The sequence below is a fragment of the Anopheles cruzii genome, chromosome 2 (genome assembly GCF_943734635.1).
Source record: "Anopheles cruzii chromosome 2, idAnoCruzAS_RS32_06, whole genome shotgun sequence".
Classification (NCBI taxonomy): Eukaryota; Metazoa; Arthropoda; class Insecta; order Diptera; family Culicidae; genus Anopheles; species Anopheles cruzii.
In genome coordinates this window covers 25,495,063-25,515,560 of record NC_069144.1, presented here as the reverse complement: position 1 = coordinate 25,515,560, position 20,498 = coordinate 25,495,063, and the positions used below count along the sequence as shown (strand labels likewise).

Below are 20,498 nucleotides of genomic sequence, written 5' to 3'. Positions count from 1 at the left end.
CTGTTGTTGTGTGCGTGGTGTTTATTTTATGTTTTACTCCCGTCCCGCCCGCCACCTTCCGAGCAAACAGACCGCCACCACCACCCACAGCAACCCGGCACTCGCGCATGAGAGAGAGAGAGCGAGTGATACCATCGCGGCGATGGGTCATCCCTTACACCCGGACGCAACCTCGCGCCGCCGACAGCCAACCAAAACAACGCGCCATACCAAAAAAAGACGCATCGCCTACCGCGGTGGGTCGCCTGGTCGTTAGTTATGAATGAAATGGCTCATACTCCCGATCCCGACCGAAAGCGTCATCGCCGCCCAGGCAGGCCCACTTTGATTGCCGCGAAATTCTTCCGCCGGTGCGCCGGAACAACAAATTCTACAGGTTTTCGGCGAATCGCCTTTCCTGGGATGGAACGGGCCGCACGTCGCGGCGTGCGGATCGGGGAACTGTGGGGGGCGCGTTCCGGTGGGTCGGTGGGTGGTTCGCGCGCCAAAAGAACAATTTGGCAACAATCCCGACGATCGTTTTGAGCTGCTTTTTGTTGACGTTTTTGTTTTGACGCATTCATTATTTCAACAACTTTTTCTTGGTGCACCTTCCTTACAGTACGTCTTCGGTGGGCTCTCGTAGTCCGTGATGACCACTCTCCTGCCGACGTCTCAATCCACCGGGGTTGAGGCGTACGAGGACATGTTCAAGGAGATCACACGGAAGCTGTACGGCGAGGAGTCGGCCCACGGACTCTACCCGCACAACACGCAGGTGGCCCAGCTGGCGCAGCTGGCCCCCGGTGGGCCCATCGCGCCACCCGAGGGCGGTGAACGGTCCTTCACTACCCTGACGCAGATCGGGTACGGAACGACAACGAACGTCGGCGGCGCCGGTGGTGGTAGCAGCGGGTCAGCGGGCGGAGGACATCAACACACGGCTGGAGGCAGTTCGCAGCACCAGCATCACCAACACCACCACCACCACGCGGCCACCGGTGCGGGCTTTAAGAGCGAAGAGCACATTTCGAACGCGTTCGGGTTGGCCGCCCTCATGCAGGGTGGCTTTCCACCGCCCGGCACCATCCTGAACCCGGTACACTTTCCCGGTGCCAGCAAGACGCCGTCAAGTGAGTTCCTACTAGGTACACGATCGTTAGATTGATGTGTCGGAAAAAAAACCCTAGCAAAGACCGAACGCGCCATAACACACCTACCTCTGTACTTTCAGATATATCGACCCCATCGGGCGAAGATCGCTGGAATGCGCAGCACGTCGCCACCGGTGGGCAGCACACGGTGACGGATGACGCGTGGAACGGTGCCAAACCTTCGGCTCCGTCCGGGGCACAGTATCGTAAGTCGCACAAGAAAGCCAAAAGCGACCGTTCCGGTGCTGATGGGGCGGCCAATGGGGCCGTGTCCGGACTAAACATTCCCAGCACCGCCGACCGTGGCAAGGGGAGCGCGGCGGCAGCACCTAGCTATGGTTCCGCCTCCGGCACGGCTCCGGCAGCAGCAGCCGCAGCCGCAGCAGCGGCGGTAGCGGCAGCGGGTGGCGGTGCAGTCATCACCAAGCGGTACGGTTGCGCGACCTGCCCGTACACGACGGATCGGCGCGATTTGTTTACGCGCCACGAGAACATCCACAAGGAGGACAAACCGTTCCAGTGTTACGCTTGCCTGAAGCCGTTCAATCGGGCCGATCACGTGAAGAAACACTTTCTCCGGATGCACCGCGAGCTCGAGTACGATATCGCCAAAACGCGCCGCTATCCACCCAGCAGCAGCAGCAGCAGTAGCGGGGCTGGCACTGGCGGTGGCTTGGGAGGATCTTCCGGATCCAAGGGCGGCTACTACGCAACGACGTCGACGTCGGCGAGTCAAGCTAGTGGCGGCACCGGGGTCCCGGCCTCAAGTAGCGCTGCTTCGCTAGCACAAATGTCTCTCAATATCCCCTCCGGTAGCTTCTCGGCCGGTGGGCAGATGCTTGCGATTCCGGCTCACTCGCTCGACCACCACCACCAGCACTCGGCATTGGCGCTTAACGGCGGCCACTCCAGCCAGCTGTTGCACCTTCAGCAGCAGCATCACAATGTACAAACTTCGCACCCATCGTCGTCGTCGTCCTCGATCAGCATCAAGCAGGAAAAGGGCGGAGGATGCCCACCGGTCAACATGTCCACCGGCGCCGGTGGCGGCGGCAGCACGGGGGGCGCCCTGCCCGACGACAAGTCCTTCGTGAAGAAGGTGAAGGGCGAGAAGAAGTTCACCTGTGCCTTCTGTCCCTGGGCCGGTAAGTGCCGTTCGATCGCTGGCTGGCGAAAATCAATCCCCCCGGAGGCCGTATTTAACTGGTCGGTGTGGTTTATACTCTCTCTCTCTCGGCCGACAGGTGCCGACAACTGGGGACTGAAGCGCCATCTCAACACGCACACGAAACCGTACGTGTGCCTCCTGTGCGACTACAAAGCGGCCCGTTCGGAGCGTCTCGCGACGCACGTCTTCAAGGTGCACAACAAAAAGGCCTGTGCCAAGTGTAACTTCTTCGCCGAGGACCAACTGGGGCTCGAGGCTCACCTGCAGGAAGCACAGTAAGTATCGGCCAGTGGCCGTTTGCTCGCGTTCGTTCGGGTGTTGACCTGACCCCCTGTCTAATGTTCCTTTTTCCGCGACAACTTCACTCAAGTCCACACGACCCAACGAAGGCCAGCGGTAGCAAAGGGCCTGGTAGCGGGAGCAGTAGTAGTGGTGGCAGCGGTAGTATTGGTGGCCATAGCGCACCATCATCGGCACACCATCACCATCCGCCCTCCGCGAACGGCAACGCGGTCCTGCGCAATCTGGGTAATGCATTTACGTCGAACAATCTGCCCACCAACATTCCGTCCACTGGGAATGGCTTTGGGTGAGAGAATATCCACGTACCGTTCCGTTTCCGTTTCCGTTACACTACCACACCCGGTTTAGTGTTGTGGTTGGTTCCTCTATGTTTTCACGCTGATTTTTTGTCTGTCCTTTTATGTTTCTGTTTAAATATACAATTCATTAAAAAAAAACAATCAATCAAATATGGTTTTGCTAATTGTTAAGTGTCCGTGCCACAGCTTGGTTGGCACGGATTTCCCCGTTCGAACGTCTCTCCGTTTTTTTTGTTTTCGTTTGTCCACCTTCGATTCCGTTCGACTCTTTGGTTTGTCTCCCCCCCTTTTGGATGATCGTTACCCAGCACTCCACCTCAACCCTACACCAGGGAATGTAGTAATCGCTAAGAATGGTTTCGAACTCTACTCCCCACTAATCTGGTCAGTAACGGCACACCGAATGGCCACTATCATGCCACTAACGTCCATCATGCGGCCACCGGTAATGTACTGACGAACAGTAACGCCGCTAACCTAATCGATACGATCAACCAGCATCTGGCGGCGACCGGGCAACAGCAGCATCCGAGTTGGCTGGCGAAGCAAGCGCACCGTAAACGCGGTCCGGATCTGCTCTACAGCTATCTGGAAGCGGACGGGAGTGACTCCGGAGACTATGCACGGTACGCGCAAACGGGCGGTGCGCCCAAACAGCGTTTGCTCTTTCGGTTCCGTTTCGTTTCGTTTACTCTTATGTTCCGCTTAGTGTGTTGTGCAGTTTTTGGTTGGTTCTCACGCTGAGTTCTTACTGTTCGGTTCTAGCATCTTCCGTCGTTGCTTTATAACTGGGTCATGCTTTTGTTTTTCCATTATTCTATCTTCATTTTTATGCATCGTATCGAAGCGAAGAAACTCATTTTGTTTTCCCTGTGTTCCATTTGCAGCCTTTTACACATGCAAGCAGTCGGACGTAACAAAGCTTCAGTCACGCAGGATTTTCATAACGCGGGAGGCGGAGACAACAACGGTAGGAAGAGCGCAGCACCGGCAGCAAATCCGCTGGCATTCGCCGGTGGGGACGCCACCAGCGATGGCGTGAAAGCGACGGATCAGGATAGCGGGCCGGCCAGCCTTTCGCTGGCCTCGCTGCTCGGTGGCGATCAGCTGTCGTTTCTGCAGCTCCTCGCGACGGCGGCCGTCGCGCAGCAGCGTTTGCAGCTACAATCTGACCAGCAGCAGCAGCAGGTCGCGAACCAGAAAAAGCAGCACCACCACCATCAGTCCCAGCCAAAACCATCGACGACGAACGCGGAACCCATCGGCAGCAGCGGTGTCCCCAATGGAGTCCGCCCGTACGCCACGATGGTTTCGTCGCCTCCCGCGACATCTACACAACACAGCACCACCACCACCACAATACCCAACATTAGCGCGGACAGTACAAATGGTACCAACAACCAGCCCTTATCGTTCGTGAGCAACGGGCACGCGATCGACGCGTCGACGCCCAGCGTCAAACGCCGCCGAACGAACAATGTATCATCGAATGATAAGGAGAATCTTATGTACCGCAAGAACGTGACCGCTCCGCCCGGGGCCGTCGGTGTCATCGTTAGCCAGACGGCCCAAACACCCAACGGCACCACGATCGTTGCCCTTCCCGCGAGCAACGGGCTGGTGCGCAACAGCGCCAAGATCGGCCACCAAAATCACCATCATCATCATCATCATCATAATCATCATCATCACAACAACAACAATAGTAGCACCAACAATAAGAATATAAACGATATTTTTGATAAAGTGTACAAGAAACCGCAAGGCGCATTCGCGAAGCCAACGCCAGCTGCAGCCCACTCGTTGCCGACCATTTTACGCACTGCACCCCCGTCGGCCGTGGAAGAGGACGGACGGGCACCGGCCAGGTCGGCATCGTACGAGGGTAACGCACCACAGTGCTCCCCCAGCGAAGGGGAGCAGTTCTCTTTGGCAGAGTTTCTTAAAAATCACACCGAAGTGTCGATTAGCACCGTAGGCGGCAACACCACCGGGGAAAAGGCAGCCATCGCCGCCGTACCGATCGCAGAAGCGTGTAAACCGAGGTCGCCGGCAGCGCACGTCGATCAGTACGATAGCAGTTCCTCCTGTGGGTCTGGCACATCGGGAGTTTCGCAAAAGCGTAAATCGGAATCGGAACGTAATCCACGCAAGCAGCAGCAGCCGCGTCGGATCGAAGAACCGGAAACGAAACTAGCGCGACCCCTGCTGAAAGTGTTGTCCCCGATGGAGCTGGACAGCAAGCTGGATGACGAAAAGCTGCAGCTGCACGAGATGATGGAACAGCAGCAGGTGGTCTGTGAAGAAAGAGGCGCCAGTGAGAGTCCCAACAAGCTGGCCGATATTCGCGACAAACACCTGATCCAGCTGGTGACCCGCCGGCGCTGTTGCCGCATCTGTCAGCGCCGCGGTCAACTGGAGCATCTCGATAATGGCCACTATCACAGCAAAATTTCACTCTTACTGCACACTCGCTGGCGGCACCAGGGCAACTGCGAAGGGGCACGACGCGGCAGCCAGTGCCACCAGTGTGGCGCGCAGTTTAGCAAGCGCTACAAGCTGATCTTGCACCAGAAACTAACCGGCCACAAGGGGGGAGGTTGGAGAAAGGGACAAACCAAAATCAGCCGCATCCAAAAAGCCGATGTGGCACGGGTAAACAACAGACCGAACTCGGTTGGTCGAGTGAAGGCTTCTTCCACCAACGGCGTCGGATGCGCTGTGCCGGAAATGTCCATGTTCGACAAGAAGGGCTCGACCCGAAAACTGCCAAAGAAGCAACGGAAGCGCAAGCCACGCAGCCGTTGCTTCACGCGGCGCAGAAAATAATACTCTCTTCAGTCTCTTGAGGTTTCCGCTGCATTTCCTGTCCATTCCGTGGCATTCGTACAAAACGGTCCCGGTGTGAGTGCTGGCAGCGCACGGGGTGGTGTGTTCGGAAGATCTTAAGTTAGGTGTCCTTTTATGCCATGATATTTTCATTTGATTACTCTTACTCACGCTCCCTGCTGAGCCATTCCGAATTGGGGCAGGGGATTCTTAGTTTTTGCTTCCTAAGGTTATAGAGAATCGCACCAAAAAGCGCGAGTCTTGCCAGATTTATCGAGAACAGATGCAGCGGCCATCGAACGGATCTCTACTGTTACTGTAAATATTTGGGTTAGTTATTAGTATTCTTTTTTATTGCACAAAACTCCTGCTTGAAGCCATCCAGTAATCGAGCGGCACGACGCTGCCCAAAATTGAACTTATCAGAGAATTTATGTTGAACTACCCAACGTTTCAGAGGGTAGCGGCGTTTATAACGAAGAATACTTGAATCTTTTTCTTGAACAAGTGGCTCCTGGAGATATAATCAAAAAAAGTAAAACAAAACAAGCATCAAAGCCCATCACACTTTCGGAGCAACGGAAGCAGATCGGTTAACGAACAACGATCGGTATGAATTGAATGAAATTAATGGAACCACGGCATTTTCAGTGCAAAAGAAAGCGAAAAGTGAGCGGCACATTGAAATACAAATGTAAGAATTATTAATGTACGTGAACTTCTGGAATAAAACTTGAAACGAAACAAAAAAACGAAACGTCTTTCCATTATCGAATCAGTGTTTCAGCGGAGAATAGCCACAAATATGAACTGGTAATTCGATGAATTTTAACTGAATTTTTCAGTTAAAAGTTTGAAAGTTTCAGTTTTTTAGCACCAGAGAGCGCTGGCCTGCGCTAATTCATTAATTCATTCTGACATTCATTCATTCATGGTCTGACGTAAAAGTGACAGCGACTTTGTTGTTCTCTGGCCTCGTCATAGCGAACAAAAAGTGCTTTGCGGCCCAGTGTTTCGATTAATTTACTCTTTAATTTTCGACCGAAAACGCACTGGTTGCACCGTGGCTACTGCGTTTGTTTCTAGCGCAGTTCGTCGCTTTGCAGAATATCTAGGACAGAGAAGGAAAAAGGACCCTCCGAAACCGGTGGAGCTTGTGCGCTAACTACTCCTTTGCGTTTCGGGTTGTACAAAAAGGCAAATTTTGCGAAACGAAAGTCGTCGTCCTTTGTGTCCATCGTCCGTACAAAATCGGGTCATTGCCGAGGTCAACGCGCAATCAGTGTTGCCGGACGTTACCGGAGGATCATGTTTAACTTTGACGGTGAATTCCGGCGGCGGCCACAGCAAAACCTTGGCGGTGCGTCATTTAAAACCGACCGCCTCACAATCATCCGGAAGGCACAGCAGGAGCGCCAGAAGCGCGAAGAGGCGCGCCGCCAGCAGAATGGGGCCACCGTCATACAGTGTGCGGTTCGGAGCTTTATCCAGCGACAGCAAACGAAGCAACGCGAACGGGACAAGGTGGACGTGTACCGGCGCAACATCGGCAACATCCGCGGTGCTCACGACCTGGAGTTCCTCACGAAACGTGTCATATTTTTCTACTCACCACGCACCACATCCGATGGCGATCGCTTGGTGAGCGAGATACGATCGGAGCGAAGCCTCTAACTGTGGGCGCTAATCAAAATTGGTTTTGGCCCCTTTTTTATCGTAGATATTCCTCTGCCAGTATATGATCAAAAATCCGACCGAAGTGTTTAAACTCGTGGCACGCGATGCACCCGTGTGGACGTTTCACATCAAGCGCCTGCTGGGGCTCTGCTTGGGACAAATTTTACTACCGGATCACTCACCCGTAAGGCCGTAACGGTAACCCCAACCGTTGGTGGGCCTTTCGCTGCTAATGTATCCTTTCTTACAGACCGTGCCGATGCGTATGCTGGAGATCTACTCTTCCGACGTGCACGTGACGAAGTACATCCGCGTCGCGTCGCAGGAAGCAGCCCGACCTTTCGTCCGAAGCTACCTGATGGCCGTATACGGTTATCTTATAGAGCGCCGTTACTTTCATGTCGTACGCCGTCTCCTCGAAGAGAAGCTCCCACCCATCGACGATGACGACACGGTGGCGATCAACCGATCGCCGATCGCTGCCGCCCTCTTTGAGATGCTGCTCCGTCCGCTGGAGCTTGTCACGCGCACCGATAAACCCGACAACCTCAGCCGGCAGATCCTGCAATCGTTCACCTTCAACGTCCTGTCGCAGGAACTGTCCGGTGCGGTGAAGTATTACCTGCTGGCGGCACTCAGCGAACGGGACGATTTTCCGTACCGCACGCTGATTCAGTGCATCGCAGAAGAGTATCAGGCACGGCTCGATTACCGTAGCACGATACTGATCGATTTAACCGGAAGTGACGATCGGCCCCCGGTGGTGGGGAAAAGTGGAACAGCCAAAAAACCCCGAACCGATCAATCGACGGATGAGTGCTTGCTGCTGAGCAGTTCGTTGCTGTATTCGTTGCTTAAACTGGATGAAAGGCATATCGGTAGGTGGACCATTTAGTGGTGCTCATTGCAGGCCTCCTTCAATTCCCCTTCCACGCTTCCTATATACTTGCAGCATCAATGGCCACCAGAGAGATGTTCAGTGCGTACCTCAAAGTGATCGCTTCGATGGTGGACAATATCACTAAACTACCTCGGGACACGGTCAGTTCACTGTCGCGTCCACTGGACGATTCGAGTGACTCGGAATCGGAATCGGACGTCGATGGCCCGACGCTCGGTCCAGTAGAAGCAGCCATACTGCAGGAGATCATCTTCATGCTGAACGAGAACCGGCGGGTTGCGTACCTGGTCGGAACCATCGACACGGTGCTAGATGATGCGCAGGCCATGCAGAACCTCTGCCAAGTTTGCCACAGTCTCATGACGTTCAACCGGATGGCCGTGTATGAGTACAAGCTGCTCTACATGCTCGCCTCCAAGCCGGCCATCATTCGCAATCTCTGGTACACGCTGACGGCCCACTCTATGAGCCAACGCTTCTCCTCCCCAATCGTGCTCCTTTCGAAGGGTCTCAATATCTGTAAGCAATGCACTACGCCGACCGACTCGCTTGACGATGGCCAATTGGATGTTCTTTTCGGTTCTTTCAAATTACAGCAAAAGAAGATTCCGATCGTACCATTCCGATACTGGCCTCGTTTTGTGCGCTTTTTGGTCGACTGATTGCCTCGCTTCACGACGGTGAGTTCGTGCAGGAGAACGTGCTGCCCGGTTCGGTCAGTAGCATCATGCCGTTTAGTATAGCGGAGCTGATCCCACTTAGCACCACGCTGAAGGAGATTTCACTCGGTCTCGTTGAGCTGGCGTTTCCAGAGACGCGTTCGTTCTTGGACGAAAACTACCGCACGATGATCTCGTCGCTCAGCTCCACTCCCGGCCCATCGTCGACCGATTCGCCAACCCGACGAAGAGTGGCGGCTTCTCGGGACCAGAGCAAACAAATCTGGCCCCACCTGCTGAAGGTGTGCGTATCGCTGTTGCGACAAATCCACACGCGCGATCTACGCCGCTGCTTCTGCCCCGAAGGACACTGGACGGCCCAAAACCTTAATCTGCCGCTCGATAAACCCACCGATTTGCACCTTTCGCGAGCGGGTCGCCGTGGTCCACGGCCGTTCCAACCGATTCGGGATTTTACGCGCGAAGACATCGAAGATGGGCCACCGCTGTCGACGAAACAGATCCGTTCGATCACGATCTTACGTGAGATACCGTTCGTCGTGCCGTTCAATACACGGGTCGGCGTGTTTCAAGGCCTAGTGGCGGCCGACAAACTGCGGACGCAGGGTGATTTGCAAGGATTTCTACAGGGCCCTTCGATACAGCTCACCGTTCGGCGATCACACCTGTACGAGGATGCGTTCGACAAGCTTAGTCCAACAAATGGTACGCTCAATGGCCTCGATCGTGGTACAAACCATTGATTTGTTACCACTCCACTCCACAGAACCCGATCTGCGGCCAAAGTTTCGCATCGAAATGGTCAACTCGGCCGGTTTGCGGGAAGCCGGTGTTGATGGTGGCGGTGTCTTCCGGGAGTTTCTGTCCGAACTGATCAAGGTGGCGTTCGATCCGCATCGTGGATTTTTTATGTGAGTATACACCGGTTTACACGCCGATTGCGAATGATTAACAAACTGCACGTTTGCAGGATTACGAAGGATAACATGCTTTACCCGAACCCGAGCGTCGGCACGATTGTGGAAGACTTCCAGCGACACTACTACTTTATCGGACGCATACTGGGGAAGGCGCTGTACGAGAACCTTCTAGTAGAGCTACCGTTGGCCGAGTTTTTCCTCTCGAAGCTCGCCGGTAAACATTCGGATGTGGACGTTCACCAGCTGGCCTCACTAGATCCCGTGTTGTATAGGTACGGCGGAAGATAATGGAAGTAAGACAATTTGACGATCATTTCATCGCGCCCTTTCTCTCTCTCTGTATCGACAGAAACTTGATGTCACTGAAAGCGTACGACGGCGATGTGGCAGATTTAGGTTTAGATTTCACTATCGTCTGTGATGCGTTAGGAGTAACTAAGGCAAGTTTACGCGAAAGGGTGATGTGGCCAAGAAAGCTGATTATAATGTTTCTCTGCAGGTTGAAGAACTGAAACCTAACGGTGCCAATATCATCGTTAATTCGTCGAACCGCATCGAGTATATTCAGCTGATGGCGGACTTCAAGCTAAACCAGCAGATACGGTCTCAGTGTGTCGCGTTTCGGCAGGGACTAGCAAATGTGTTGCCCATCGAGTGGCTGTACATGTTCAGCAACAAGGAATTGCAAGTGCTAATCTCGGGCGCCGAAATTCCGGTGGATGTACACGATCTGCGGCAGCACACGCGTTATGGTGGCGACTTTTCACTCGAACATCCAGCCATCCAGCTGTTTTGGAAGGTGGTCGAACAGTTCGATGATATCCAGCGTCGATTGCTCTTAAAGTTTGTAACGAGTTGTTCGAGACCGCCGTTGCTCGGCTTTAAAGATCTCGATCCACCGTTCTGCATACAGAATGCAGGCGACACGGATCGGCTGCCTTCCGCCAGCACGTGCATGAACCTCCTGAAACTGCCGGCCTTCGAGCAGGAAGACGTACTCCGTGAAAAGCTGCTATACGCAATCCAAAGTGGTGCCGGGTTCGAGCTGAGCTAAGGGTTTTTTTCTTTTGTTTCGGACCGGGAAGTTGGGGCAAAGTATTGTGTTTCTATTCAATCATTTCGTTCTTTTGATGTGAATATAATAAATCGTTCCACCCTCAGGGTGGCAAGGACTACAACCGCAGAAGCGAACGGAATCATTGCGTAAAGCGATGGCGAAACAAACACGAAATATACAAAATGTGGTGAAAAGTGTTGTTTTATTTTGTCGAACTTCTGTTATTTCTTAAAAACCCAAAGAGCCAGCAGTTCGGTCACCATCGGGCACCATCCTCTATGCTATCGGGCGTCGAACACGATAACTGTAACGAAAACGGAAACAAAAATAAAAGAATGGCGATGCCGCATTCTTAGTCTCCGGATTGAACTCACGTCGTTTCGTGCGCTTCTTGTACATTATACGGTACCCGCACTCCCGGCAACGGATCGGATCCTTCGGGCGCATTTCATTTTCGTGGTGGCATTCTAGGATTTACGAGACATTAAAACCAAGACGCGAACACACAGTACGCAGCATTCTGAACATACCTCCGCACACGTAAATCATTGCCGTTTTAAGGACAGTGTCTTTCGAACTTGGCTCAGACATGATCCTTACCGGTTTTGTTATCAATCCGGTAGCAAAATAGTATATTTTCACAACTCGACGATTAATTACGTTATAACGCCGGACCACAGATTCTTCGAAGCCGCGCGTGCACCAAACAATAAGCAATGACAGAACGAACGCTGTCAATTATCAGGGTTGCACCGGATGCTGTAGATGGCGACTTATTGCAGGGTTCACACGAAAGCATTGAAAAATTAAAATTCACGCAACGGTTGTTTTTTTCTTCAAAATGGCATTGAAAACAGTGATATTCAAGATAAAATATTATATGTTCATACTTGTTGTCGTTGAAATTATGTTCTTTATTTGAATGAATTAAGGAAACGAAACTGTTAGAAAGGAAATGATTTTCGTAAACGCTTGCATTAGCAGAAAACAGTCACAACTTTTTAAGCTGAGCTTATTTCGTCAATCGATATTCTTTGCATCATGGACACGACAATATTCTTTGTCTCGTTGTCGGTGATGTCACCCTTGCCAGGGAACACCGAGTGCGGTTTACCATCGCTATCGCACACCTGAACCTGTTCCACCGTTAGCGATGCCGACCGATTGTAACGAACCTTTGCCGTCTGCTCCTTGTCGGTGGCTTTTGATGCTTTCGATTTCTTTTTCTTTTCACCACCCGACTCGGTGGCGGCCGTTGTCACCCCGGAAGGTACGACTTCCACGCCCATCAAAAGCATCCGTTCAAGCAGGGCTTTCATCACCCGCACACAGTGTCCGTGGCTTGCGTTGCTCGTTACCTCGAGCAGCATGTCCCGTGTGGTGGCTGAAATTTTCGTTTCGTCACAATTGGTCAACGGAGGCAGACTGATGACCTTTTCCTCATCGGTCAAGTACGCAAACTGTTCCTGACATCGGAGCAACGAGATGTACTTGTGCACGCCCGAGTACGTGTTCCGCTTCTTGTCTTTCCGCACCTGCTCGGCCTGCTGGCACAGATCGGCGAAATACTTTGCGGCCGTTACCTTTGCCTGGACCGTGCTGCCGAGTGGCGTAATGTGGATATCGCCCGGACATGCCGCATCGTACCGCAGGTTACCTCTTATTTTGGCCAAATCGTGCGTTGCGATCGTTGCAACTTCACGCCGTTCACATTCGACGTCGTGCAGTGCGTTCTGTAGCTGCAGAAACTTTTTCAGATCGCTCACGACAAAGTCACGGACGATACAGAACGCAAGATACGGACGCCTGGCACGTGCTTCGGCTGTGAACGATACCTTCGGAGTGTTTTCGGTTACTTTGCGAACAACTATTTTGAGTTGAGCTTCTTCAACTACGTCCGGTTCTGGTTCTGTCTCTGCCTCGGCCGCGGTTTCAGTTGTAGGTTTTGGAATGACCGCTTTCGGCGCTTGGTATCCATTTTTCTCCACGTAATCCAGCACCTGCTTGCTGCGGCACTGGTCGACCAGTTTCAGCAAACGTTTGTCCTTCAACGGGTTCCCCTTCAGGTTGATTTCTAGACACACAAAATAAACGATGGACAATAGGGGAATAAGTCGCGATCAACCACAAATAATCCAATAAGCATTTCATTCGTCCACCAACCTTTTAACTTGACGCACTTTGTAATGAACTTTGGTACCTGTTCAATCTTGTTTTCGGCCACGTTCAGAGCCCTCAAAATCTGCTGCCGTGTGAGAGTTTCCGGCAGTGTTGTGATCTTATTTTTCTCCAAATTAACCTACAGTAAAACAAACACATTACGATGGCTTTCTTGTTTTAAAACAAGGGAAATATACTCACATCGGTTACATGATGCACGTCGCCAACGTAGAACTGCGGAACCTCTTCCAGCTGGTTTCCGGACAGATTGCAAACACTCAGATGTTCCAGGTTGCTGCAATCGACCACTTTCAGCTGATTAAACGAAAGATTCAGAGTAGTCAGCGTGCGCAACCGTCCAAACTCATCCGGCAACGTGGACAGCTTGTTGCCGGAGAGATCCAGAACTTTCAGCTCGCCTAAGGTTCCGATCCCCGCCGGCAGCTGCGAGATTTGGTTGCGGTACAAGAGCAGCGATTGCATATGAGTCAGATTCGCAACATGTTGTGAAATCACTTGCAATGGCGTATCGTTTACGTCGAGCAAGTTAAGGGCCGTGAGACCGTAGAGCGCCTCATCCAAGCGGCCCTTATTTTCGGTGATCCGCTTGGCGACGCTCGCACCGGTCAGCTTCAGTTCGCGACGATTTTCACTTTTGGCGGCTTCCACTTCGGGCCACATTTTTGTACGGCGTTGCACTTAAGAGCCAACAGGACAAAAGGGCTTGGTTTCGCGGCTTGAAATCTGGTTTCTCTGCCGGGTGCACGTTTCCAAACAGCTGCTGTTGTCAGAATGAACGCGAAGCGCAAATTGAATGAATTTGCGTTCGCGATCAGCGTGCAAAAGTGATGCCAACCGCTTCCAAAAATATCATAAAAACTTTGCCTTCAATTGTGTTTTGAGCTAGCCCATCCATAATCCAGGGAAACTGGTTAAATGCGGATTTTGTTTAAATTTCCATTTTAAGCAAAATTTGTAATTTAATTCTAATTTCTTTTTTCGAATTTGCCCCTTGGCAACACGGCCTCCAGATGTAAACATTACGCTGTCTGACAACGACGCACTTTGTTGGCCCATGTGCTCATCTGCCGAACGAGACTGCGTTTAATTATTTCATTCCAAATTGGTGTGTTGGAGCCGAGGAAGTAACTACATTCTGGCAATTGGTTCTTTAGCGTCTTCTGGCAATACAGTTGTTCTTTAGCGTCTAGCACACTGCAAGAACATGGGCAAAAAGAAGGCAAATCAGTTGGGCCGGTCACTAATCAAGGATCGCTTCGGACACGGCAATCGCAGGACAGTCGACAATGGAAGCATGGTAGGAAGTAATGTGGCATAACGGCAAACATCTTTTTCTAACTCTTATCTCTTGCCCCACGATAGCTCCACACGACGGAAGTGCAGGATGGGTACGACTGGGGCCGCCTGAACCTGCAGTCGGTTACGGAGGAATCGTCCTTCCAGGAGTTCCTGCGTACGGCTGAACTGGCCGGTACTGAGTTTCAGGCAGAAAAGCTTAACATCTCGTACGTGAACCCGAAGTCAAAGGTGGGCCTGCTAACGTCGAACGAGCGGGTGGAGATCATTCGCAAGCAGATCGACAAGAAGGATCTACTGAAGATACCTCGCCGCCCCAAGTGGACGAAAGAGATGTCTCCGGAAGAGCTGCATCTGGCCGAAAATGGGTCGTTTCTCGAGTGGCGCCGCGGATTGGTTGCGCTACAGGAAGACGACGATATGTTGCTGACGCCGTACGAGAAGAATTTGGACTTTTGGCGACAATTGTGGCGTGTGGTCGAACGCAGTGACATTGTGGTACAGATCGTCGATGCCCGCAACCCGTTGCTGTTCCGAACGGAGGATCTAGAGCGGTACGTGACGGAGCTGGACCCGAACAAAATGAACATGATCCTGATCAACAAGTCTGACTTTCTGACGGACGAACAACGGAAGTGTTGGGCAGAGTACTTCGATGAGCAAGGCGTCCGAGTAGCGTTCTACTCGGCCATCCTAGCGGAGGAGGAAGCCAAGCGGGAGACGAGTGAAGAACGTGAGGACAGTGATGGATCGGATGATGAAACAGGCGAAACCGAAGTGGAGGAACGTTTGAGCAACCTAAAACTTTCTGTCGATAAGGCGGAAAAGACACTGGAAAAGCTTGAGAAGCACATTGATGAGTTCGCCGGAAGTGACGATACGTGTGGGACAAAAAATAGCTCAAAGTTGCTTTCAAACAGTGAGTTGATCGCTCTCTTCAAGAGTATTCACCGCGCGCAACGCGTTACGCAGGGTGTTGTGACGGTCGGATTAGTCGGATACCCGAACGTGGGCAAGAGTAGCACGATCAATGCGGTGTTGCTAGAAAAGAAAGTGTCTGTTTCGGCAACGCCCGGCAAGACGAAGCATTTTCAAACGCTGTACGTCGACAGTGAACTGATGTTCTGCGACTGTCCCGGCCTGGTGATGCCAAGTTTTTGCATCACCAAAGCGGACATGATACTGAATGGCATCTTACCGATCGATCAGATGCGCGACCATGTTCCACCGGTGAACCTACTCTGCACACTCATTCCACGTCACGTGATCGAGGATACGTACGGAATCATGATTGCAAAACCGATCGAAGGTGAAGACCCGCTTCGACCGCCACATTCCGAAGATCTTCTACTGGCTTTTGCCTACAATCGAGGATTCATGACCTCGAACGGGCAGCCTGATCAGTCGCGTGGTTCACGTTACGTGCTGAAGGATTACGTCAACGGGAAACTACTTTACTGCCACGCACCGCCCGGAATGGAGCAGGACAAATTTCACCACTTTCCCGAGCGCCAGCGGGATGAGATTGACGTTAAACTGCTTCCCCCTAGGCAGCAACGGGCGATGAAGGTAGGCTTTCCGTTTTTAATCACCCATAATCAGCATCTTATTGGCGTTCTTCTTTTCGTAGATAAGCATTAAAAAAACCAGCACCGATGTCGATGAAATGTTCTTCAAAGAACGTGCCCAAACCGGACTGATCAAGGGACGCAGTAACTTTCCTCACATCCGCCCGTTGGGCCCGCAGTCGGTGGAGGAGCTGACACCGGCCCAGGCTGCCGCTGCCGGAAAACCCTGGAAACACCAGAAACGCGAGAAGCGTGAAAAACTACGCCGAAAGTACGTTCACTTAGATCAGCATTAGGGTTTTTTCTTTAAACTGACGCGGCCAATCGCGGCGAATTTACGTCAGATGTTATCGTGTAATATGTACATAAAAAAGAATAAAGTTATATTCTCAAACGTATTCCTTGGGTTTTGATTTGATTTAACCGTCTCTGTCATTTTGCATTCGAATATCAGAAGCAGAAATAAAAGAAAATATTCCAAAAAAATAAAAAGTTTGTGTGGACTCATAAACGCAAAGCAAGTGGCTCATTCTACTTGAATCCGTGTGCAAGTAGCCGTTGCCTATTTCTTGACGGTCGTTAATGAGTCATCGCAGGCGCTGGAGGCTTAGTTGAGGTTCTTTGCGGTAGAGTAACATTGGTCAATCAGGTGACGCTGCCATTCCGATCCATTTCACTAGTAAAACAACACGCAATGGAGTACACTGCGTTGGCATTTGTTTTCAAAATCGTGCAACAGTTCATCAATATCATTGTCCAGATCCGTACTCTGCGCCATCTGACAAAGAAGAACACGGATTAAACATATAGTCAGCGTAAGTAAAAAGTGAATCCTATCGACCCCCCTTACCATCGTTATGAGATCACAGATCAGAAACGCACCGACCGTTGCCTCTTCGTGGTTGTCCTGAATATCTAGGTTGATCACGTGAACGGGCAGATTGTAGGTTGGTGTTTTCGATTCCATGTACTCTATCACCTGGTCGTAGACTCGTTCCTCGCACGTTACGAGCACATCGAACCGCTCGGTACAGAGCTGAAACTTTTCCGGACACGATTTGATCCGCCGGTTGCGGTCAAGCATGTGCAGCAAACCGTTTTGTGTATAGCTAGGGGGTGAGTTACGGTAGTTAAGGAAAATGGCAAGCAACACCGTCAAACGATATGCAATTAATTCCTATGAACGTTTTTCAAAAAAGGATACTATTGTTTGTCTTTGGTGGCCAGATCGTTGTAGATGTCGTCGTACGTCGTGCCAAACTCATACACGTTCGGTTTGTCCGCTGCCGTGCCGGGCAGTTTGACCTTATCGCCCGTACCGAACGAGCGCACTTTAAACCGTTTCTTCGCCAGAAACCCGTGCGCCTCCATCGATCGGTTCATGTTGGACGAGCAAATTACGGCAATCGACAGCGGGCTCACGTACTGTTGGCTCATTGTGCAACTGTGTCTACTGCTACCGGTGCCGGCCTGCGAACGTTTTGTTATGCTGTAACCACCGTTTGGTCTTCGTTGCCTTCAGCAATGTTGTGTATCCTCGGCTTCGACTACGTCTTTCCTGCAAAGCAGTAATGCAACATTGCGACTGTTAGTTGACAGAGTCCTTTGGCGCCCTTAAATGATCCTACCGAAAGCAGTAAATCAGTGAGGTTTTGGCTGATTTTAAGGACACCATGCCCAGCGGAAGGAATGCCGAACCGCAAAGCAAATCGCTGTGATGACAAATGACAACTGTCAGATGGACGGCAAAATTTACTCTCGATGAACCTACGGCACAGGGTGTTTCTTATCAGGCGGTGGTGCTGGAAAGGGTTCATTTGTATAACGAATTAAAACAAACTAAAAATAACTATCACAATTATTTGATAACTCTTTTAAATGCTTTAAAACTGTTCCTTTAGCACCACGTAGAACGAGTACGACATTTTCAGCATCTGCAACGGTTGGTGTAAAAATAGAGCACGGACATTACAATCGATCTCTGGACCAGATATATATGGGCATACTTTGCCAAACTGTGCCACGTTTACGAAGCGAAACTTCCCCGCTGTTATCCCTACGGGCTTCTGGGCTCGTTGCAGCAAAAGTCGCAGTTTGTGGCGCATCGGATTCGGAAATCGGTACCATTCACTATCGTACACTGCGAGAGCGACACTGAAACTCTGAAAAGATATGAAACACAGACGTAAAATGAGTCTAAACGCAACAGTGTCTCATCGTTACGCCGGTTGCGTACTTCCGTGGTTAAATCTGTTCCGAAATGGCAATAACCAAAAGTCTCTACCGTTACTAGTATAATCTGTACACACACGTTGGCCACCGTCGAGCTAAAGCCCTGCCAAAAGGAAGTTCGATAGAGACAATTGTTGCTCCATTATCTAACGCTTATCGTACCGTGACGGCGATGTAAAGAATGAGACTACACCAAATCATTGTACACTGTATGAACTGTACGAAAAAAACCCATCGAAATGTCGTCTCGAGCAGGAACACGCAACTAAAAGAAGTCAAACAAAGCAAATGGAAATACGACACCGATTTCATTGATTCATAAAACGATACCACTTACTCAAGCGCACGCTGATGATTCGATATGATTCGGTCCATTTCCCTTTCCGCATCCTTGGGGCGCACTTTGTCTAGGTGCTGAATTCTCAGCGCCACCAGCCGCAGCATGGCCGAGCAGTACTTTACATTGGTGAAGATGGTTAACAATTTTGTGCCTCCCGTGAAACCCAGTGTATAGATCGTTGGCCACATGATTGCGGCGTACACCGTATAGTGTACAATCGAGGTGCGACTCTTGAGCCAATACAGTTCCTCTTCCAGGTGCAGCACATGTTCGATGGGTTCCGTGCTGTTCGTGATCGCAAAATAGGCTGAATAGGTGGTGTAGATCGGCATGAACCAGAAAAATGTGGCCAGCGACAAGTGGCAACAGCAATAAATCTTCGAGAACCGATCGACACGCCGATTCACCGCCATCAGATAGTGTCCCAGTTCGTCTGGTAGGTCCTGGCTGAAAACTGCAATTACGAAGCGACCGCTAGGGACCACTTGTTAACACTCGCTCACCAGTGCCGCGTTACTTACCGAGGCTGGCAAGATCCTGTAGTTGATGTACCAACCGTTCGTAGTTGTCTCGTTGAAAGGAAAACATCAGCATACCGAAGAACGCGTTCGATTCGAACATTAACTCGGCCGTTCCGCGAACCGCAATCTCGAGGTCCGGATAGCCGAACAGCAGCTTCGGCAGAACCACCATAAGGACGAAGTAGGTGAAAATCAGGTAGAACCTAAAACGTTGTGATCGATCGCCCCACAATCCGGCCAGTGTTTGAATGCGTAGAAGAAATGGCATAACTGCCCGGGAATCTTTCAATTTAGGAAGTACCATACTGAAACGATACCGTGGTCTGGACGGCAATACGCAAATTTGGTTCGTTTGGACCTCTTTTATTTCAGTGGGCGATTGGGCCGCCATCAATAAATCGGGATCCTGCTAATTGCATGGCAGGTTCGCTGGGCATTTAAATTGTTTGCTCTTGGTTTGTGATAGCCAAGTTGTGATATCCATCGATTAGATATGATTGTTCCTTTTAATTGTCATTAGATGGGATCAGTTGCAGCCGAATGCTTTGCACACAGAGGCAAAGGGTATCAATATTTTTTAATTACTACTAACAAATGGTTCCCACATTCCGACAACAACATTCCTTTCGCAACGCAGGACGCCGCTAATCGACGGTCAGCTTTATTTGATCTTTCAGCACGACATACGCCGAGTACGAGCGATTTACCATTCGGGAAAACTCCTCCAAATTAACGCGCACAAACTTACCACCGCAAATTCCGACACTTTTTTGGGCGCGATGCAAGAAAATCTGCACATTCTGTTGCATCCTGACCGGCAGCTTGTACCACCGGCTGGCGTAGATGGAGTGTTCGAGCTGCTCCGCCTGGGTTGTAAGACGTGTCCCGAGAATGCAGTAAGCCAGCATTTCCAGGGTCGCCAGGAGAAACATGACTATGATTGCTGTTGATTTCATGCGAATTCCCTAGTGGAGCGAAAACAATCCTTCATTAATCAGTCCCAATGTCGGCAGTTTTACTCCTACAGAATGGTTGAGGAACAGCAAAGTGATACTCCAATTAAGTATACAGAGTACCCACTGCAGCAGCAACAGTGGGCTTAGGACAGTATTCAGCAACCGGGCGCACTCTAGAACATGTTTATGCATCAACACCACTTTCTGTAGCTCCCGTGCCAAGCGATCATCTGCCGAGATATCGTCCAACTGTTTCACGGCCAGTGTTACGAGACTTATGAACATGGTACAATACTCAACACTGTAAGAAATGGCCAGCACTTTGATATTTTCCACCATGGTACACAAGAACACGACCGGTAGCATGATCCCGGCGAAGATTGTGTAATCTCTCAGCGAGTTCCGATTGTCTAGCCAATAGAACTTCACTTCCAGGT

At 51.1% G+C, this 20,498-nt stretch overlaps 7 protein-coding genes and 1 pseudogene across 8 annotated transcripts; 3 read left to right on the top strand and 5 right to left on the bottom strand.

Annotated features, from left to right (window-relative positions):
• The first annotated feature begins 631 nt into the window (after positions 1-631).
• Positions 632-6,260, top strand: LOC128278743 (protein charlatan). The gene is made up of 8 exons (XM_053017472.1): positions 632-872; positions 909-1,112; positions 1,214-2,278; positions 2,378-2,576; positions 2,672-2,890; positions 3,293-3,529; positions 3,791-5,549; positions 5,655-6,260. The coding sequence occupies exons 1-8, from the start codon at positions 632-634 to the stop codon at positions 5,730-5,732; spliced, it is 4,002 nt and encodes a 1,333-aa protein (XP_052873432.1). The 3' UTR covers positions 5,733-6,260.
• A 489-nt stretch (positions 6,261-6,749) lies between these two features.
• On the top strand, positions 6,750-11,160 carry LOC128276504 (ubiquitin-protein ligase E3C). Of its 2 annotated transcripts, none has more exons than XM_053014965.1 (9): positions 6,750-7,373; positions 7,453-7,593; positions 7,660-8,287; positions 8,362-8,829; positions 8,907-9,695; positions 9,757-9,901; positions 9,961-10,182; positions 10,260-10,350; positions 10,410-11,160. In XM_053014965.1, exons 1-9 carry the CDS (start codon positions 7,041-7,043, stop codon positions 10,962-10,964), a joined length of 3,372 nt encoding a protein of 1,123 aa, XP_052870925.1. In that variant the 5' UTR covers positions 6,750-7,040; the 3' UTR covers positions 10,965-11,160. The 2 variants fall into 2 exon arrangements, with proteins under 2 accessions (XP_052870925.1, XP_052870931.1); XM_053014971.1 differs by having other exon boundaries at positions 7,660-8,288; positions 8,354-8,829.
• LOC128276521 (DNA-directed RNA polymerases I, II, and III subunit RPABC4) lies at positions 11,148-11,659 on the bottom strand. Its single transcript, XM_053014981.1, has 3 exons — positions 11,498-11,659; positions 11,342-11,434; positions 11,148-11,271 (listed from the first exon to the last, which is right to left on the bottom strand). Exons 1-3 carry the CDS (start codon positions 11,556-11,558, stop codon positions 11,249-11,251), a joined length of 177 nt encoding a protein of 58 aa, XP_052870941.1. The 5' UTR covers positions 11,559-11,659; the 3' UTR covers positions 11,148-11,248.
• A 283-nt stretch (positions 11,660-11,942) lies between these two features.
• Positions 11,943-13,878, bottom strand: LOC128268479 (leucine-rich repeat-containing protein 47-like). The gene is made up of 3 exons (XM_053005595.1): positions 13,329-13,878; positions 13,131-13,266; positions 11,943-13,041 (listed from the first exon to the last, which is right to left on the bottom strand). Exons 1-3 carry the CDS (start codon positions 13,806-13,808, stop codon positions 11,969-11,971), a joined length of 1,689 nt encoding a protein of 562 aa, XP_052861555.1. The 5' UTR covers positions 13,809-13,878; the 3' UTR covers positions 11,943-11,968.
• Positions 13,879-14,315: 437 nt separating this feature from the next.
• On the top strand, positions 14,316-16,410 carry LOC128268478 (large subunit GTPase 1 homolog). The gene is made up of 3 exons (XM_053005594.1): positions 14,316-14,445; positions 14,511-16,013; positions 16,075-16,410. Exons 1-3 carry the CDS (start codon positions 14,353-14,355, stop codon positions 16,306-16,308), a joined length of 1,830 nt encoding a protein of 609 aa, XP_052861554.1. The 5' UTR covers positions 14,316-14,352; the 3' UTR covers positions 16,309-16,410.
• Positions 16,315-17,717, bottom strand: LOC128268483 (RNA polymerase II subunit A C-terminal domain phosphatase SSU72). Its single transcript, XM_053005598.1, has 4 exons — positions 17,641-17,717; positions 17,217-17,570; positions 16,863-17,121; positions 16,315-16,790 (listed from the first exon to the last, which is right to left on the bottom strand). Exons 2-4 carry the CDS (start codon positions 17,447-17,449, stop codon positions 16,689-16,691), a joined length of 594 nt encoding a protein of 197 aa, XP_052861558.1. The 5' UTR covers positions 17,450-17,570; positions 17,641-17,717; the 3' UTR covers positions 16,315-16,688.
• A 178-nt stretch (positions 17,718-17,895) lies between these two features.
• LOC128268482 (putative odorant receptor 92a) lies at positions 17,896-19,409 on the bottom strand. Its single transcript, XM_053005597.1, has 6 exons — positions 19,106-19,409; positions 18,582-19,038; positions 18,407-18,509; positions 18,249-18,347; positions 18,019-18,174; positions 17,896-17,946 (listed from the first exon to the last, which is right to left on the bottom strand). Exons 1-6 carry the CDS (start codon positions 19,407-19,409, stop codon positions 17,896-17,898), a joined length of 1,170 nt encoding a protein of 389 aa, XP_052861557.1.
• Positions 19,410-19,749: 340 nt separating this feature from the next.
• Positions 19,750-20,427, bottom strand: LOC128278742 (odorant receptor coreceptor-like; annotated as a pseudogene).
• Positions 20,428-20,498: the final 71 nt, after the last annotated feature.

What these genes read in the sequence shown, in the direction of transcription:
- LOC128278743 (XM_053017472.1), top strand. Translation starts at nt 632, where the DNA reads ATGACCACTCTCCTGCCGACGTCTCAATCCACCGGGGTTGAGGCGTAC. An exon ending in TCCACTGGGAATGGCTTTGG is followed by an intron (nt 2,891 to 3,292) that starts GTGAGAGAATAT and finishes TAATCTGGTCAG; the next exon opens with TAACGGCACACCGAATGGCC. An exon ending in GCCGCATCCAAAAAGCCGAT is followed by an intron (nt 5,550 to 5,654) that starts GTGGCACGGGTA and finishes TTCGACAAGAAG; the next exon opens with GGCTCGACCCGAAAACTGCC.
- LOC128276504 (XM_053014971.1), top strand. Translation starts at nt 7,041, where the DNA reads ATGTTTAACTTTGACGGTGAATTCCGGCGGCGGCCACAGCAAAACCTT. An exon ending in CATCCGATGGCGATCGCTTG is followed by an intron (nt 7,374 to 7,452) that starts GTGAGCGAGATA and finishes TTTTTATCGTAG; the next exon opens with ATATTCCTCTGCCAGTATAT. An exon ending in CTGGATGAAAGGCATATCGG is followed by an intron (nt 8,289 to 8,353) that starts TAGGTGGACCAT and finishes CGCTTCCTATAT; the next exon opens with ACTTGCAGCATCAATGGCCA.
- LOC128276521 (XM_053014981.1), bottom strand. Translation starts at nt 11,558, where the DNA reads ATGTCTGAGCCAAGTTCGAAAGACACTGTCCTTAAAACGGCAATGATT. An exon ending in AATGATTTACGTGTGCGGAG is followed by an intron (nt 11,435 to 11,497) that starts GTATGTTCAGAA and finishes CGTAAATCCTAG; the next exon opens with AATGCCACCACGAAAATGAA. An exon ending in CAAGAAGCGCACGAAACGAC is followed by an intron (nt 11,272 to 11,341) that starts GTGAGTTCAATC and finishes TTTTCGTTACAG; the next exon opens with TTATCGTGTTCGACGCCCGA.
- LOC128268479 (XM_053005595.1), bottom strand. Translation starts at nt 13,808, where the DNA reads ATGTGGCCCGAAGTGGAAGCCGCCAAAAGTGAAAATCGTCGCGAACTG. An exon ending in ACGTGCATCATGTAACCGAT is followed by an intron (nt 13,267 to 13,328) that starts GTGAGTATATTT and finishes GTTTTACTGTAG; the next exon opens with GTTAATTTGGAGAAAAATAA. An exon ending in AAAGTGCGTCAAGTTAAAAG is followed by an intron (nt 13,042 to 13,130) that starts GTTGGTGGACGA and finishes TTGTGTGTCTAG; the next exon opens with AAATCAACCTGAAGGGGAAC.
- LOC128268478 (XM_053005594.1), top strand. Translation starts at nt 14,353, where the DNA reads ATGGGCAAAAAGAAGGCAAATCAGTTGGGCCGGTCACTAATCAAGGAT. An exon ending in CAGTCGACAATGGAAGCATG is followed by an intron (nt 14,446 to 14,510) that starts GTAGGAAGTAAT and finishes GCCCCACGATAG; the next exon opens with CTCCACACGACGGAAGTGCA. An exon ending in GGCAGCAACGGGCGATGAAG is followed by an intron (nt 16,014 to 16,074) that starts GTAGGCTTTCCG and finishes TTCTTTTCGTAG; the next exon opens with ATAAGCATTAAAAAAACCAG.
- LOC128268483 (XM_053005598.1), bottom strand. Translation starts at nt 17,449, where the DNA reads ATGAGCCAACAGTACGTGAGCCCGCTGTCGATTGCCGTAATTTGCTCG. An exon ending in GCCACCAAAGACAAACAATA is followed by an intron (nt 17,122 to 17,216) that starts GTATCCTTTTTT and finishes CTCACCCCCTAG; the next exon opens with CTATACACAAAACGGTTTGC. An exon ending in TCTGTGATCTCATAACGATG is followed by an intron (nt 16,791 to 16,862) that starts GTAAGGGGGGTC and finishes CTTCTTTGTCAG; the next exon opens with ATGGCGCAGAGTACGGATCT.
- LOC128268482 (XM_053005597.1), bottom strand. Translation starts at nt 19,409, where the DNA reads ATGGTACTTCCTAAATTGAAAGATTCCCGGGCAGTTATGCCATTTCTT. An exon ending in TTCTTTACATCGCCGTCACG is followed by an intron (nt 18,348 to 18,406) that starts GTACGATAAGCG and finishes TCCTTTTGGCAG; the next exon opens with GGCTTTAGCTCGACGGTGGC. An exon ending in ACGTGGCACAGTTTGGCAAA is followed by an intron (nt 17,947 to 18,018) that starts GTATGCCCATAT and finishes CAACCGTTGCAG; the next exon opens with ATGCTGAAAATGTCGTACTC.